The 15024-nt window shown below is 38.8% G+C and overlaps 1 protein-coding gene across 1 annotated transcript; it reads left to right on the forward strand.

Annotated features, from left to right (window-relative positions):
- The first annotated feature begins 1212 nt into the window (after nucleotides 1–1212).
- Nucleotides 1213–6389, forward strand: LOC140950995 (transcriptional regulator ERG-like). The gene is made up of 7 exons (XM_073400213.1): nucleotides 1213–1488; nucleotides 1610–1690; nucleotides 2487–2727; nucleotides 3802–4002; nucleotides 4328–4390; nucleotides 4660–4776; nucleotides 5052–6389. The coding sequence occupies exons 2-7, from the start codon at nucleotides 1634–1636 to the stop codon at nucleotides 5720–5722; spliced, it is 1350 nt and encodes a 449-aa protein (XP_073256314.1). The 5' UTR covers nucleotides 1213–1488; nucleotides 1610–1633; the 3' UTR covers nucleotides 5723–6389.
- Nucleotides 6390–15024: the final 8635 nt, after the last annotated feature.

Here is a 15024-nt window from a genome sequence, read left to right on the forward strand (position 1 = left end):
GAGTGAACTTTTACTTCCAGTGAAATCTTAGAGCATTAGTGGTAGTAGTGTTTTCAAAGAAAATCGTTGGACCAATACCTCTGGTGGCTTTTGTATGTCTAAATTTCTACGAAAGAAAAAAAAATAAAACCGGGAAAAATAAAATGGGCTAATTTTAACCCCTTGATTTTTTAAAGTGTGCTTAGTTCATTGCTTGTCATTCGCACTTTTTAAATAACTGTTCTTGTTGTTAGGTAGGTTACGCGCCAAAATCCAAACAGAGCTTGGCGGTGGCATTAATCACGAGATCATTGAAGCGCGCTCATTTCGTTCACTTAGAGTAATTTGGCGGTAAATTGTTTAAGCGACACACCCTATCCCTTGGGAGTACAAACACAATGGTATGATTAGCAAATGAATGGCATTTGCAAATAACAAAAAACAATCATTCGTGACGTGTCACATTGAAAAATACGGCGAAAGCGCATTCTACCACGTATTGGCGTTTGCCTAACCCAGGTCTTTATCGCCGTCTGGACATCAAGTGTCGAACAAATTAGTGGCAAAAAATTGAATTTCCGTAACTTGTTTGGCTCGGAAGACCACGTAAACAATCAGAGTATTTTTTGCTAACTCACGCTTGAATAACGCCATTGTCAGATTACACTCTCGACCTTTGCAAGGATTAATTATTTTTATAGCGTTTTGTGTTACGAAGTTTCTTGATCACCAAGAGAGAGAGATCGAATAGCACTTTTAATTTGCTCAGAGGTAACCTTTCACTCTATTTCTGGAGTAAAAGTCTAACTTTTCTCGAAGAGTTATTCTCCACGTTCGTTTCATAAAACTCCGTATAACCTCAAAGTTATGGGATACAAACCAGTCCCCTTCATCAATCAGCTGATAGCGGTGTTTATCTTATCCCGCGCACACAGTGAGCTTTATCGCGCTTTGTGGACGTGATAGATGATATCCACTGTCAATTTGATATTGTTCACTTGAAACTCGTCAGGCTCAAGTAGTCAAGGGGTTGCGACCTCTTCCTGACGTCATTAAGGCGTGTCTGCGTGGGCGTCAAAGGAACACTCCAGGGACTAATTGTTTTGAAGTGGATGAACGCTGATTGGACAATCCTGTCACAAACATTTACCACCTATCGGAGAGCTGTCATAGAGCGGTCCCACCTCCACGTACCGCGAAATCGAGTTCTTGATCTATAAAGCAAAGTCGCCTCCATAGGAAGGCAGTTGAATTAAAATCCTGAGTAGAGCAAGGAGCTCTGAAAAATCATCTTGTTAGTCTGCGACGGATATCAAGTGTTTTCCAACCGGAACACCAAGACAAGTCTAAATTATTTGAAACAGGATAACAGTTTATTCGGGTTCATCATTTCTTCGGTTTGCTTCGAGGATTTAACTGATACATTCCGATACTCGCGATTTCATCGATCGACAAATTTATAGTAAAACCTCAAGACCTTTTGACCGTTCTACAATTCATTCAATTGAGGTGAGTACAAGTTATACCTTTAAAACCAGTGTGAAAGTTTCAAAGTTAGTTTGATGTCCTTACGCAATAGTTTTAAAGGTTCTTCTCTCATAACAATCTTTATTTGTCGATTTTGTTTTAGATTTATAACCTTCAATTTAAAACCATGTACGGACTTAGCGCAGAACAAAACGTTGTCCCTGACCCTTCGGTCTACGCTCAAGTAAGTACTCTATCATAAACTTTACCTTACTTAACTTAAGTCACTGAGGGATATATTCATTATTCATTTTAATGTAACATTGATTTAAATCACAAAGATGGTCGATTACTTAACATTCGTTGCTCGCGATTTTTCTGCTGTTCTGGTAGTTTGTGATTTTCTAACTTAACGTATATTTATTTGGTGTGATATTAAAAAAGATTTTCGTTTGCCAATATTGCTTAAAGGATCTGAACAGTCCACTCTAGCGCTCGCTACATGTAAAGGAATGGCACTTATGATTGTTCTAAATGTGATAATTTCTTGCCATAATGGCGCGCTGAAGACAACGCTCTTTCGCGAAACGTCAAAAAGGTTTAAGGACGCCTGTTGAACTTTATTAACTGAGTACTGAATCTTTGTTTTTTTACAACTCAAGGCGGTATAATTTATCCTAGTTGTCGTGTCGGGGTAGAAGTAATTACGTGCGGCATGTAAACGACTGGTGACGAAGAATTTTATAATGTTGCGCTTGAAAAGACTCATTGTTCCTTTAGCATTGTGATGAAGCTCGTGTAGCAGCACCAACATTATGGGCCGATTACAAGACATTAGTGACTAAACATGGGCAAAGAGAGGAGACAGAAATTCAAACCATGTGATTGAGTAACTTATTTTCTAAGCAAAAACATTTGCTCATTTGTGGCTTGGTCTGTCTCGTCTCTTGCCAGTATCTTTTTTCACTGCGTTAAATGTTGAGTTTTTACACACCGTTGTGATGAACACTCTAATCGCTTAATTCATTTTGTACTTTTAGGATTTGATCCCCGATGATCAGTCACTTTTCGACCCTGCCTTCAATGATCCTTACAAGCCACTGAAACCATCCAACAAGAGCGACAATCATTTCTATAGTAAAAAGAGGCCATTGGAGTCTGAACTTGAAGAGCCACTAGCCAAAAGAGCTTACGTTCCCAGCAATGATTTTGTGGAAAGAAACACACCATCGCCTGTCCCACAAAACCTTTCGCATGAAAAACGAGTCATAGTTCCAGCCGGTAAGAATTCATATTAAGATTGTCAAATCGTAGTTTGATGTCTATCAACATTAGTCACACCCAATGAGTTATGTGTCAATCCAGTTGAAACGCGCCCTGTGTCATGTTTTCTCGCACTGCCGATTGAATTTCTCTCTAGTAATCATTCTGGATTGTGACAAGAAGATTTGGGCGGTCTTAGTAAACCCCACCCCGGCTTTTTCGGTTTGACCTCGGACCGTGAAAATGAGAGCGATTACCTTTAAACCGCAAGGCATTAAATTTTGATGAGGGCTGCGACACGAACATTTTTGACTTGCCGATTGGAAGTTGAATTTGAAATATTTGAATATAATGTTCAAGTGCTGAGGAGACCGGAAAGCGTGAATATAGATTGCCTAATTTCGTAAAAAAGGCGGAACAACCCGCTGCGTCTTAGTCTACTACTTTTGTCTTCATAGTTTGCTGAAGGGATTCGACCATCCATCTTGTTATTAAACTGTTGCTCACTTTGACGAAAATTATTTGTCACTAAAACTTGTTTTAAAAATATGAGGACGAAATTATATCTTGTTACCATTCAAATGAAACCTCTGTGGCATAACTTTTTCACAGTTCTTTTTATTTATTAAGGTAGGCAAAAAAGGAAAATTAAATTGTCTTAAAGGAATATTTCTTTGGCCTTAATAAGAAGTGTAAAGGGTTAAGCCGGTCCTTCAAGAAGCTGTGGCCCTTTCTTGTTTGTTAATATCCAGTGAACAAACACTTCAGATACTGTTCTTCTATTACCTGCCGATACTCTTCATCTCGGTATTATCACAGTGATTTAAATAACGGGTTCAAATAACTTCCATGGTGTTCATCAAGCGTTCATAAAATGCCTCACGAGTCAATCGTTACCAGCTGACTTGGACAAAAACATAACAACTCAATTTTTACTGTAACATTTCTTTAAAAAGTCTACATTTTTAGAAAGCTCACAAACAGTGTCAATTGCGATAAAGCGCTCTTGATTTTGATGGTTTTATTGCAATGACTCTTCCTATGAGTTTTAACATCTGGTTGATTTAATTTTCCTTTTTTTTTTTGGTTCAGATCCTCTGTGCTGGACCAAAGAACATGTTCGTCAATGGATTCAGTGGGCCATCAAAGAATTCAGTCTCAAAGACATCGATGCCGATCGATTCGATATGGACGGCAGAGAACTCTGCAAACTGACCAGGGAGGGCTTTATGAAACTAGCCCCAGCCTATAATGGAGACATTTTGATGGCACATTTATGCGTTCTTCGTAAAAGTAAGTCAAAAACACTGTCTTAACACGAAAACCTACTGTTTTTCCCTCAAAAATAGTCATCCAATTAGTGATGAAGAAATCTTAATCCAATCTGATAGTCATCTTTATGGTGAAAGTAAGATGGATTTTAACAACTTAGCCAAAATTCATGAACCAAACAAGCAAGAAAGAAATAGGATTAGTGCCGTTGTTAGTTTTAGGTCAAGGCAATCTTGAGAAAACAACACGCGACATATGATAGAAATCTAAGTTAATTTGCATGTTTTCAACCCTTTTTACTCCCAGAGTCTTGTACTTATCTTGTATTTCTGTTCGTTCATTTCAGCTCCTCTACCAAACCTTACCTCTGATGATATTGATAGCGCTTTGGCCCCTGCATCCACACAAGGTAAGAATCCCATTTTTTCATTTTCAAAGTAATGACGTTCGACCCTGTTCGCCTCCAGAAGCTCAGTGGTTAGAGCATCCGAACTAGAACTCAAGAGGGTCGTGAGTTCATTTCTCACCTGAAGATCAGATTATTTTTCCTAAGCTTTAGATTTTACCTTCTTTCAAATTTAAAACGCCTCTCTCGTGAAACATTTTCCCTGAAAAGCATTGTGTTGTTGATGTATAACAGGTTGTTAATTCAAGGATTTTTGCTATTATTTTTTGCAGCGTCTTACCACGCACCTTCTCCACCAGTGTTTGACTCGAGACAACACCCTGTGATCACTAGCAATCCATCAGTTGTCAGGAGCACTGAAAGTCTTCAAGCACGATTCAGTGGAAATGGTGAGTTCATAGTCATTTTATTCCACCTCAAGGTTTTGTTCCCTTAGCTTGCAAGTTGTCGTTCTCATCGGCACTCTTATCAAGGCAGATTATGCTTTTTTTTTCTCAAATTCTCTCTTACCCTTTAAAACTAATGCCTTCAATTTTCTTCTAAGTTTCTCTTACTCTAAAAAAAAAACTTCTTGATTTCGCGTGTTCTTAAGTAATTTATTTTCTCTGTATGTTATAGTCTATTCATTTGTTTTCTTAATATTCTTTTTTCTGTTATTTTTTAGATTCCATTGACAGAAGTTCTCCTTGGGCGTCACCTTCATCCACTCCAAGACTATCCCATATGAAGGACAGTGTTGTTCCCTCCAGACCCATGTCCGTTCCAGAGCCTCAGTCCCTCTCGAGTTCGTTCTCCAGTGCCAACGTTGGTAGCCGCGCCGAGCCCGCTAGCACCGGCAGCGGACAGATTCAGTTGTGGCAGTTCCTTCTCGAGCTCTTGTCAGACCCAAAGAACTCGACTTGCATCGCCTGGGAAGGTTCCAACGGCGAATTCAAGCTGGTAGATCCTGACGAGGTAGCCAGAAAGTGGGGAGAGCGAAAGAATAAGCCAAACATGAACTACGACAAGCTTAGCCGAGCGCTGCGATATTACTACGACAAAAACATCATGACCAAGATCCACGGCAAGAGATACGCCTACAAATTTGACTTCCAAGGATTGGCTCAACTCAACCAGCCAATCACATCAGACGCTCAAGCACATGCGCAAGCCGCGTACAAGTTTCCTGGATCAGACTTCTACGCTGGTTTTCCCGCCGCCTCGTCGCTGTTCCCGCATCCAGCAGCCAACAGCTGTTACCCAATGTCCTACTGGGCGCGGGCTCCACCATCGTATCCGCAAACAAGACCAATGTACGGTCCGCCATTGGGCGCTGGGATGACTTACTACGCTTAGAAACTCTGTCCAAAACAAAGACTTTATAAATAAATTGTCTTTTCTGCTGTCTAATTTTGCAGAAACGAAGCGTTCCTTACAGGAATTTTTTTAAACCATAAAAGCTATTTATTTATAAGAAAAAGAAAAAATCTGAAGCGCTGAATTCGTTTCTGAGTGAGGAAATGTACATGACGGCAAAAACGTCAGGTAGAGGCCTTTTTTCAAAGTAGATCAACAAATGATAAGATTTTGGTTATTGTTACTTGTTTCCAGTTATTTCAAATGCAAAGAGCGTTCTGTTTTCAGACTGCTTTTCCGAAACCATTTTGATAGACTTGACTACACAATATCTTTGTACAGTTATTGTAAATACTGAAAATTCAGCGGTCATATCTTAATGTTATAGTTAGTCTTCGACAGTTTTGTTGAGGTTCCCATCAAACAGCTACGTCTGTATATTTTTTTTAAAAAAATGCAAACTGCATAAAATATTTATGTCAAGAAACATTCTATAAATAATATTGTATATTTGCTTATGCGGAGATCTTTATAAATTGTGAAAGAAAAATAGATAATTTATAATATTTTTTACAATTTTGTACACGACCTTAGTGCCGTTTAATTTGGTGAGAGAAAACACACATCATAGGATGTAAATAAAAGAAATATATTTCAAAGAAAAAAACTTCTGTTATTTTTTTCTCGCGAGCACCCGTGGGTTATATTGGTCACTTATTCATCAGAATATCCAAGTCTACAAAACTGTTAAAATTAATTTTCCCCCAGAAATGCAATATGTCGTTATAATGAAGTCTTTGAACCATTCAAATGAAATTGACAACTCTTGTCTTCGGTAGTTTTATTTCGTGATTTTTATGGAATAAATCTGGAATTGTTTAATTTCCGCAGTGGTCATGAAGGGGGGCATTGTTCCTTTCACGGGCATGGACCAAGGTTGAAGGAATTGTTCTTTAAGGTTTGTAAAACAGCGCTTGTAGCAGAAAAGGCGATCAAGATTATCCTTTGTTAAGGGGTGTCACCAGTTTCGTCCAAGCATTCCAAAACGCGTTAATGCGAGATTAAATATAACAATCACACAGCTGTAGGAATGGAATTACGCTTCCATGCAAAATTAAAATTAACTCAAGATGGGCACCCCTGACCCAATCCTTGAATAACTTGGTTCGCATACTCAGCATCGTGGCCTGTTACAAAGCCCTGAAAGCTTAGTTTTATTTTACGAACTACTCAAGTACTACTGGTTTGATTTAAATGGTCACACCATAGGATTTCGTTCATTCTTAGAATAGAAGGGTTAAAATAAATTATTTCTAAATAAGTCCCTTTTAGATCAGTAGACCACAGCATGTAAAAGCGTAACTTGTAGAGCATACGTTATTATTTTTGTTATCATTATTATCATCACTGTTATTATATAACGAATTCGAAAGCTCAGGGGTACAATATGGCGGGAGAACATAGTATCATCGTTCGCACTGTAAAATACGCCTTGCCAGTAACAAGACCAGCATTACTGATAGTGTGTAGCGACCGCTCCCTCCCCCATCTCCTCAAACAAAAATCGCCCATTTACACAGGCTTCATCACCGACTTCTTTGAAAATTGTCGACTCTTGATGGATTTTTTCAGATTGACTCATGCACGTCGATGACCAGCCGTACTCATCCAGTCTCGCACTCCATCAGTACCACCTTATGGGTCAAAACGTGGCTGAAATAATTAAGTATCCTTGTCATCTTTTCTTAGACAAAACTCTAACAGAGAGATATGCAATTGCGCTAAGTTGAAAACAAGACATGGTGAGTCTTGGCCTATACATATACATTCTTGTTTTAACGCATTTTCGTACAGGTCATCGAAAGCCGAAGACCCGCAGTCAATTTTAGGTAGAGAACAGAGTATCATGGGCTTTGTTTGGGTAGAGAAGAAGAGTAACAAAACCTGAATTATTATTTTAGGATACTAAGCAGACAAACAGTAAACTTATGAGGTACGGCTGGGGTCAGTATACGATTCTAGAAAACTAATCCACCACCCCTCCTCCAAGCCAGCATTCTCAGATTCTTAAAGCGAGAATACTGAGGGAAAAATATAAATAAAACTGATAGACGGTTTATTTGCTCGATATTTTGGTTTCTGCAAAAATAATGTTCTGAGAGTAAAAACAAACAAACAAAAAAATAAATGAATAAGTAAATCAAAAGAAAGTGACAGTTAAAGAGGTACAAGGTGAGAAAACGTATTCATTTCCTGAAGTTCACTAATGAAAATACTATATAGCAAGGCGTGTGTTTGAATGCTTAGAGATAAGGAAAGAGAAGGAAAACATAGAGTAAATAATATATATAAAAATATGTGTGTAATTGTATCTCTTGTTATATATAGTGTTATTGATAACTAGTATTTATTGTAATTGTGAAGTATTTGGAAAACGCTGATGTACCAGCTGGTATAGAACTCCAAATAAAAATATCATGATCTTGTCTTGTCTTATCTTGTCTGATTCAATCCTGGGGGTGGGCTACTCAACAAAGTTTTATACAGGGAGGCTCCGCTCCGAGATCCAAACCCTTTCCCTTTTATATACGATTTTCGGCAGAAAAGGTAGCTCTTTCGTATATCCTCTATAATTCATGCCCCTTTCACATATTTCTTTTAGTTTAGAACTTTGCATCCCTTTTAACTGCTGTTAGTGCACGTTTCCTCGACTTTTTGGCAGTCATAAAATGCATCTGTTAGCTTTCTATTGGGCCTTTTACGTCGGAAATGACACAATTCCCTACCCTTTCGGGCCGAGCCTAGCCATATTAAGCCATTAAAGGGAGCACCCCCAGATGCGATCAGATTTTTAGAACAGCTGCTCTCACAAATTAAGCAATTAGGAGCACGTTGACGTAAATGGAGTCGTTATAATTATGGCTGGTTAACAAATGACAAGGTACTCCTTAAAATTAAGATCGGTGATTTTCACCACTCCCACCCACAGCAGTACCTAACAAGCGAGGATTACGAACCTTATAATGGAGATATTCACCCGGAATCCAACTATCGTGAGCCTCTTACCATTTAACAGTGTAAAGGTCTTTGCAGGACGGTGGAAAACTTACGCCATTGAAAAATTGCAAAACCGTTTGAACGGCTTTCAGATTTCAGTGAAAAAAAGCTGATACCCGAAAGAAAATAGGAACAGCTGAATTTTCACAAGGATTGCGGTCGCAAAATGAGTTCGAGCTTCTCCGTTGCTGTTTTGTGTATTTTACATCTTAAGTAACACAAACCTTTTCATTGTAGCGGCTTAGCTAAAAAAAGGCGGCAAAAGCTACTGTAGGTTTGAATCATGATAAACTTACTTGGGACAGTGAGAAATTCTTTCATGACGGGTAAGATTATTCTCGAGTTGAAATATAGGGAAGACGACGGTAAAAAAAAGTTATATGGTAAAATAAAATGAAATAAACACAGCACAAAATCAGTTTCTTATATTGTGGATTTGAATAGCTATGAGCAAATGGAAACGGGATAATTATTTCTTTTGTAATAATAATAATAATAGTAAATTAAAAATTTCTTTAGCGCGCTTTCCAGATGTGATTAAAACCGCTTTACAACGCTTTTTCATGTAAAATTAGATACAATATTGAATGGAGAAAAAGTAAAAAATAAAATTTAAAGTGATTCATTAAAAAGAAAGGTCTTGATTGATTTAGCAGCAGCAAAGGAGCGAGCACCATTTTAAAGTTTTCCATTTTCCATATTAAAGTTTTTGTGCCTGACTACTCAGTAACTCACGGAAAAAGTCCACTTGGAAATGGGCGTTTTTTAATCTTTGCTTGTCGTTCTCTATAATTAAGCACAATTTAATATAATAAAAAACTAAAACATTATCAGACAAAAGGAAACTGAAGGGACCACAAGAAACAATTGTCCCCTCCCGGAATTCGGAATTCTTGAGACCTCGTCGTTGAAGATCGATACTTTGAACTGCATTCCAAGGCGGTATCAAGAGATACTTGTTGAAGCATAATTTGTAACGATAAGCAACTTTTATGGCGAAATATGAACAACTCCATTGTATATACATGTACATGGCGGCTCAATGTGGGCCCATCGCTATTTTGCGGAATGATCCACGAGACGCTTAGTGGCAACGCCCTGAGGCGCCAAACAAAAAAGCAGCCACTTTTGAGATCATAGTCTAGTGTTCGTGGTGTGGCTTTGTTTAGGCTCTCAATTACTGAGTGAAATTTATTCCGTCTTGTTTCTTGTACTCGATCACTGAGAGTCCCTCGGCCTGACTTCGGCCTCTAGGGACAAGAGTGAGTAAATCTTTTGAGAAACTTACAGACGTCGTAAATCCAGAAACTTTTGTCTTGAATAGGGACGCAAAAATTCATCACTTTATGCGTGTGTGAATAAGCGAACATTTGCAAACCTTTACTTGCCATAGAAGAGTTGGTTTCTTTTCTGCTAAAGAAGCGTGTTTCAGAACTAAGACTCTCAATTATCCTTAAGCTTTATGTGCCGTTTATTCAGACAGCGGTTTTCTGATTGAAGCGAAAGCTGTGTGTCCAGTGAAGAGTCACGTAGCCTGGCCAGGAGATAAGACAATGGGGATGGTGCAAAGCAAAGTTAACAAAAACAAAAAACAGCAGCGTCTGATTAAGAAAATATTGGCCACTGAACAGCTCAAAATAGCAGTACGGACAACTGAAAAGATCAACTGCCGGCTTGGCCAACTCCATTCTTACTTAACGGTGTGTAATACTGGAAAACACTGACATGTAAGATCGTTATCATTTTCATGGAAGCTACATGGCTATTAAAGAATTTTCTGGACAGTTCAGTACTTGTTGCTTAACTCTTATCAACCAAGATGACTTGCTGAACCCAAGGCTAACCCGTACTTGGATGTTAGCTAAACATCACATTCCCCGTCAATAACTTTTCATTTTTGATTTCTCTTGCGGCCTTTTCGATTATTGTCGGGCTGGGCTTGAAAGCCGCTAGCGAGTCTACCTACTGAATGGTATCGTTCCCGCGACGTTACACTGAGCACGCTATGTCACTATTGAAATTTTTGCTTGATTAAACTCGCCGCCGCACTCTATACACTGCAAAGAAAACAATGCTGTATTGCCCCAGCAACTGGATGAACGTATATAGTTTTCACGCAAAAAGACAGCATGAAAAAGCAAATTTTAAAAAGGTAGATATGCATGCATGAACGCAGAACAAAGGGTAAATATTTTAGAATGTGGAGTATGCATATGACATATTGGCACCGTAGTTTCTTCTCTCACGTCTTCGCCGAAGGCCGCGCACACTTTGAGAGCGAACTGTTCGTGTGACTGCGCATGACTGCGGCGCGGAGTCAAAAGCGTGAACTCAGGGGTCGAAAATTTTTGTTTCAAACAAGCCTGCGCAGTATAGTTTTTCGGGAAAACGTAGAAAAAAAGTAAAACGTTATACCTGTATAAACACCAACTGTATAGGGACCAGATTAAATTTTTTTACAATGCGTGTTATCTGTGTGCCGATATATATTGAGAGTGTAATACAGTTAATTTTCTACTGACTCACGGTTCTAAAACCGATGAAAGCATTCGTGCATCAAATCATACAGATTCCATTAAATTTCCTGCTAACCTGGTCATGTAAAAGTCACAAGGTAGCAAACTTGTGCTATGACAGCACTACTGAATGTTTTCCGTACTTGACTCTTGTACGTATTTTGTTCAATATAAGCAGGAATAGGATGTTTTAAAGAACAAAATAATATTTCCTTGATTTTAAAGTGTCACGTCTCGAAAAAACTAAGTTTGACACGGTAGCGTATTTCACTCTGCGTCGACTGACCCTCCACCTCCCACCAGTTTCCTATTCTTTAACCTTTTCCGTTTTCCCCCCAACTTTAACCTTTTCCGTTTCTTTAAGATCATTGCAAGCAAGAATTGAAGGAAAAAGTACCAAAAAGCAAACAGTCAGACAGTATTAGTGCTGTATGACATGCTGATCTACAATTAACTCGTTTCTCTCGAGTGACCTGATCGAAAGGGTAGCCTCTATTGCCTCTTTAAAAACCTGTTGTGTAGTGGACTAATTTTGCATGCATGAAATTCCCTGAGCACAAAACCAAACTGCGTGTCCCCGCAAAGTGCAGGATTCAATATGAATATAATACCATTCATAAACAAGTTAACTGATTAAGCTGAGCGAGAGACTTTGTTCTGATTTGCCAGCTTTGATTTAGGAGTATGCACGGTTTTAAAATACGATATGTACATTTTTCTCCACTCTTGAACGTGTCATGAATTAATCGAACAAGACAGGAAGTGGACAGAGAGAGGCGGAGGTCTCGTAACGTACCACTTACCTAACTGAGGAAGAGAAGGTGCAATGAACACTGGCGCGACAGAGTAGTACGTAGCCTGCAGAACGAGAGACATTATCTTTTCGCGTTTTTCAGGTGAGCGAAAGTCTTGCGCTCCACGCCTTCGCCCGCCAGAAAAAGGCGAAAAATAAAATGCCTGTTCTGCTGGCTACGGAAAACTCTGTTACGTAGTGCACATTGCACCTTAAAAAAATGTATCTCCCTTTGTTAGGTCAGACGTTTTTCGGTTTGTTTCATTTTGTATATTGTTTGATGCCAGTATCTCATCAAAAATGCCGCATCTATACAACAGGTGCCAAAACAGTTCACTTAATCCCCCACCCCCTCCACCCCCTTGCAGTACAGGAGCTTACCAGTAGGACTACTGGCCATTAACTGTCTGATTCTTACCGTGGAAAAAAGGAAAGCAAAAATGATACCGAACGGTTTTTGTTTTAAAGACCCGGTTTCTAACTTTTCGTTTTATCATTTACTGCGACAGTTAAACAATATTTGGTTGCGGTAGCGTTCATGTGCAATACAATGTCATATTGTTCAGATTGTGATGTAGTTGTTAAGAAGCTTGAAATTGATTCCATCTTCTCATCATGCAGATCGTGCATATCATAGCTGATTAATTTATTGAACCACCAAACACTTACTATGCAGGGACAAGACTAAATGAATGTTGAAGACATTAAGAACAAAATCGTCTGTTCAATTGCACCCATTTGAATCATTGCAAAACTTTTGATCAGCTCAAACGTTCACGCAGTAATGTTTTATATATACTATAAAAAATAGTTTGGTACGTTATGGAGTTGTTGAAGGGCTTATAAAAGTTGAGTGCTGGACTGTATTGGAAAGGGAGTTTGAGACGAGCTGGAGCCTCCACCGGAAAGGAATAGAATTCCAGCACCAAGATGAAAGGAGTCATGTCACGTCTTTGACTCTTATTTAAGCTCAGGATAATTTAGAGGCGTGGCAAGAGTTTTGAAGGAGGCGTAGCGCAGCTGTATTGATCCCCTCCATGCCCACCACATAGTTTTTCCTTCAACTTGATATAATGTATTTACGTCTATATGGCTTAACGTACATGACAGGCATGCTATCAAACGTGCCTTGGTTTTTTATTACTGAGGTATGTTCTGGTTGTGTTAAATATAATCTTCTGAATGCTCGACTTCAGTAGAAGCCAAAAGTTTGTACTTGAAAAATTCACGAGAGGAGATCGACTTGATGTTTTTTAGTAGAAAGACCAATTAACATTTCAAAACCATGGTAAAGCTTTTGAAATGCAGGGGTCTTTGTTCAAGCCGTGTAATTTTATCAAAGTAAACTTAACGTTCCTTTGAAGTAAGCGAAAACAATATATGGAACAGGCTAGAACAAGCATTTCAAAGTAAATAAAAGTCGTTTATTTAGCTGCCTCTAGTCAAATAATATTATTTTTACTGTCAGATCAAGTGAGCCATTTAAGGGTATTGAGCATGTTAACCAATCTACTCTCACTCAGTATTAAACTACTTTTCTTTGAAGTAAGCCGAGCGCAACAAACGTCGCTACTTCGGGTGACCTACCTTTGTCTTCAGGCATGCATTTTTTTAAATAAAAATTTACAAGACCTGAATAAATTGCTGCTGATAGTGGGCTTTAAAACCAAGGCAGGGTTTTCTTAGTTGGAAGAAAGCTGGACTGCAGAAAGGAAGATTGCGGGAACAACTTTTGTTATTTGTGAAAGAGATTTTGTCACCAAGTTTTTTTCTCTATTTTCCTGCCGGCCTTGAATACTACTTCCGACGTTGAGCAAGATTGTTCGTAAACGGTTTTGGCAGTGGTTTTTTTAACTTAACTAAACACTTCCGTCTTGCTAACTGCAAGATTCCAAATTCAGAGTTCATACAGCCTTATCATCCCTCAGCTGACTCTTTGTATTTATTGCTAGCAATTTCGAACTCCTTAATCCCATTCTAGTAGTATTTTTAATGACTTTTCATCAGTAGGTACTGGTTCTATATGACATGCTAAGTTTCCAACCTCGTTCCCAGGTTCTCTCTAGGAACGAGGTTGGCTGAGTGCAAACTCAGTGCGTAACTGAAAAAACGATCGTCCCAATTTCTGAACATTTTTTTTGGAATTCAAGGCGGTGATTTTACAATTGACTCCCGATAACTCGAACCCTCGCTAACTCGAACCAAAGTCGGATTTCCCCTAGATTTCCGTCATACATTTACTGAAATTTTACCCTCGGCAACTCGAAGCCTTCGGAGCCCCCTGCTAACTAGAAGTAGTTTTTGTTTCCTTTCAGATCATTTCTATACAATTTTACCCTCGATAACTCGAACCATGTTTTAAGCGCATGACAATTCAGAAAAAAAGTGTGCTGAAGTCCGAAACACTGAATTTATTTTAAAACAACCGAGTCGATTCTTTGTCGATCCTTACTTTTGAGTGCCGAGTCCTGCTCAAGATTTAGTGTCCATCTCTGCCTATTAATCAAGCTTCGATCAACAAGAAGAGAATGCTTGATTTTTTTCTCAAGCTCTCTCAACCAGTTCTTTATTGACTAAGGAAATGTTTTCAGATTGGATTTTGGGGCTTACCGTAAACGATTAATGGCTTGATCATGACTGGAGTAATTTTTGTTTGGATTAAATGAGGTTCTCTTTTTTTATAGTTTTTACCGCTGGTTGAAGCTGAACAATTCTCGGGCCCAGAAATTCATGGCAAAACCCCATATTTTGTTCTCTGGCCGGGTTATGTTTTCCAGCAAATTTGGGGCATATTTGGTCAAGAATTTCGTTCTTCCAAAACAGAGGGTTTCACTGGGGGTTTTAGGAGTGAAGGGTAGAACTGCCGCTACCAAAAAGCAGGACGAAGAAGGCGCCGGACAATCATGAATTCCAGGTAATGTGGAAGCCATTGCGTT

Source organism: Porites lutea, chromosome 10, assembly GCF_958299795.1.
Source record: "Porites lutea chromosome 10, jaPorLute2.1, whole genome shotgun sequence".
Lineage (NCBI taxonomy): Eukaryota > Metazoa > Cnidaria > Anthozoa > Scleractinia > Poritidae > Porites > Porites lutea.

Bases quoted from the DNA above. Each gene is read 5' to 3' on its own strand.
- LOC140950995 (XM_073400213.1), top strand. From the start codon at position 1,634: ATGTACGGACTTAGCGCAGAACAAAACGTTGTCCCTGACCCTTCGGTC. The intron at 4,003-4,327 runs GTAAGTCAAAAA...CGTTCATTTCAG, and splicing joins TTTATGCGTTCTTCGTAAAA to CTCCTCTACCAAACCTTACC. The intron at 4,777-5,051 runs GTGAGTTCATAG...GTTATTTTTTAG, and splicing joins AGCACGATTCAGTGGAAATG to ATTCCATTGACAGAAGTTCT.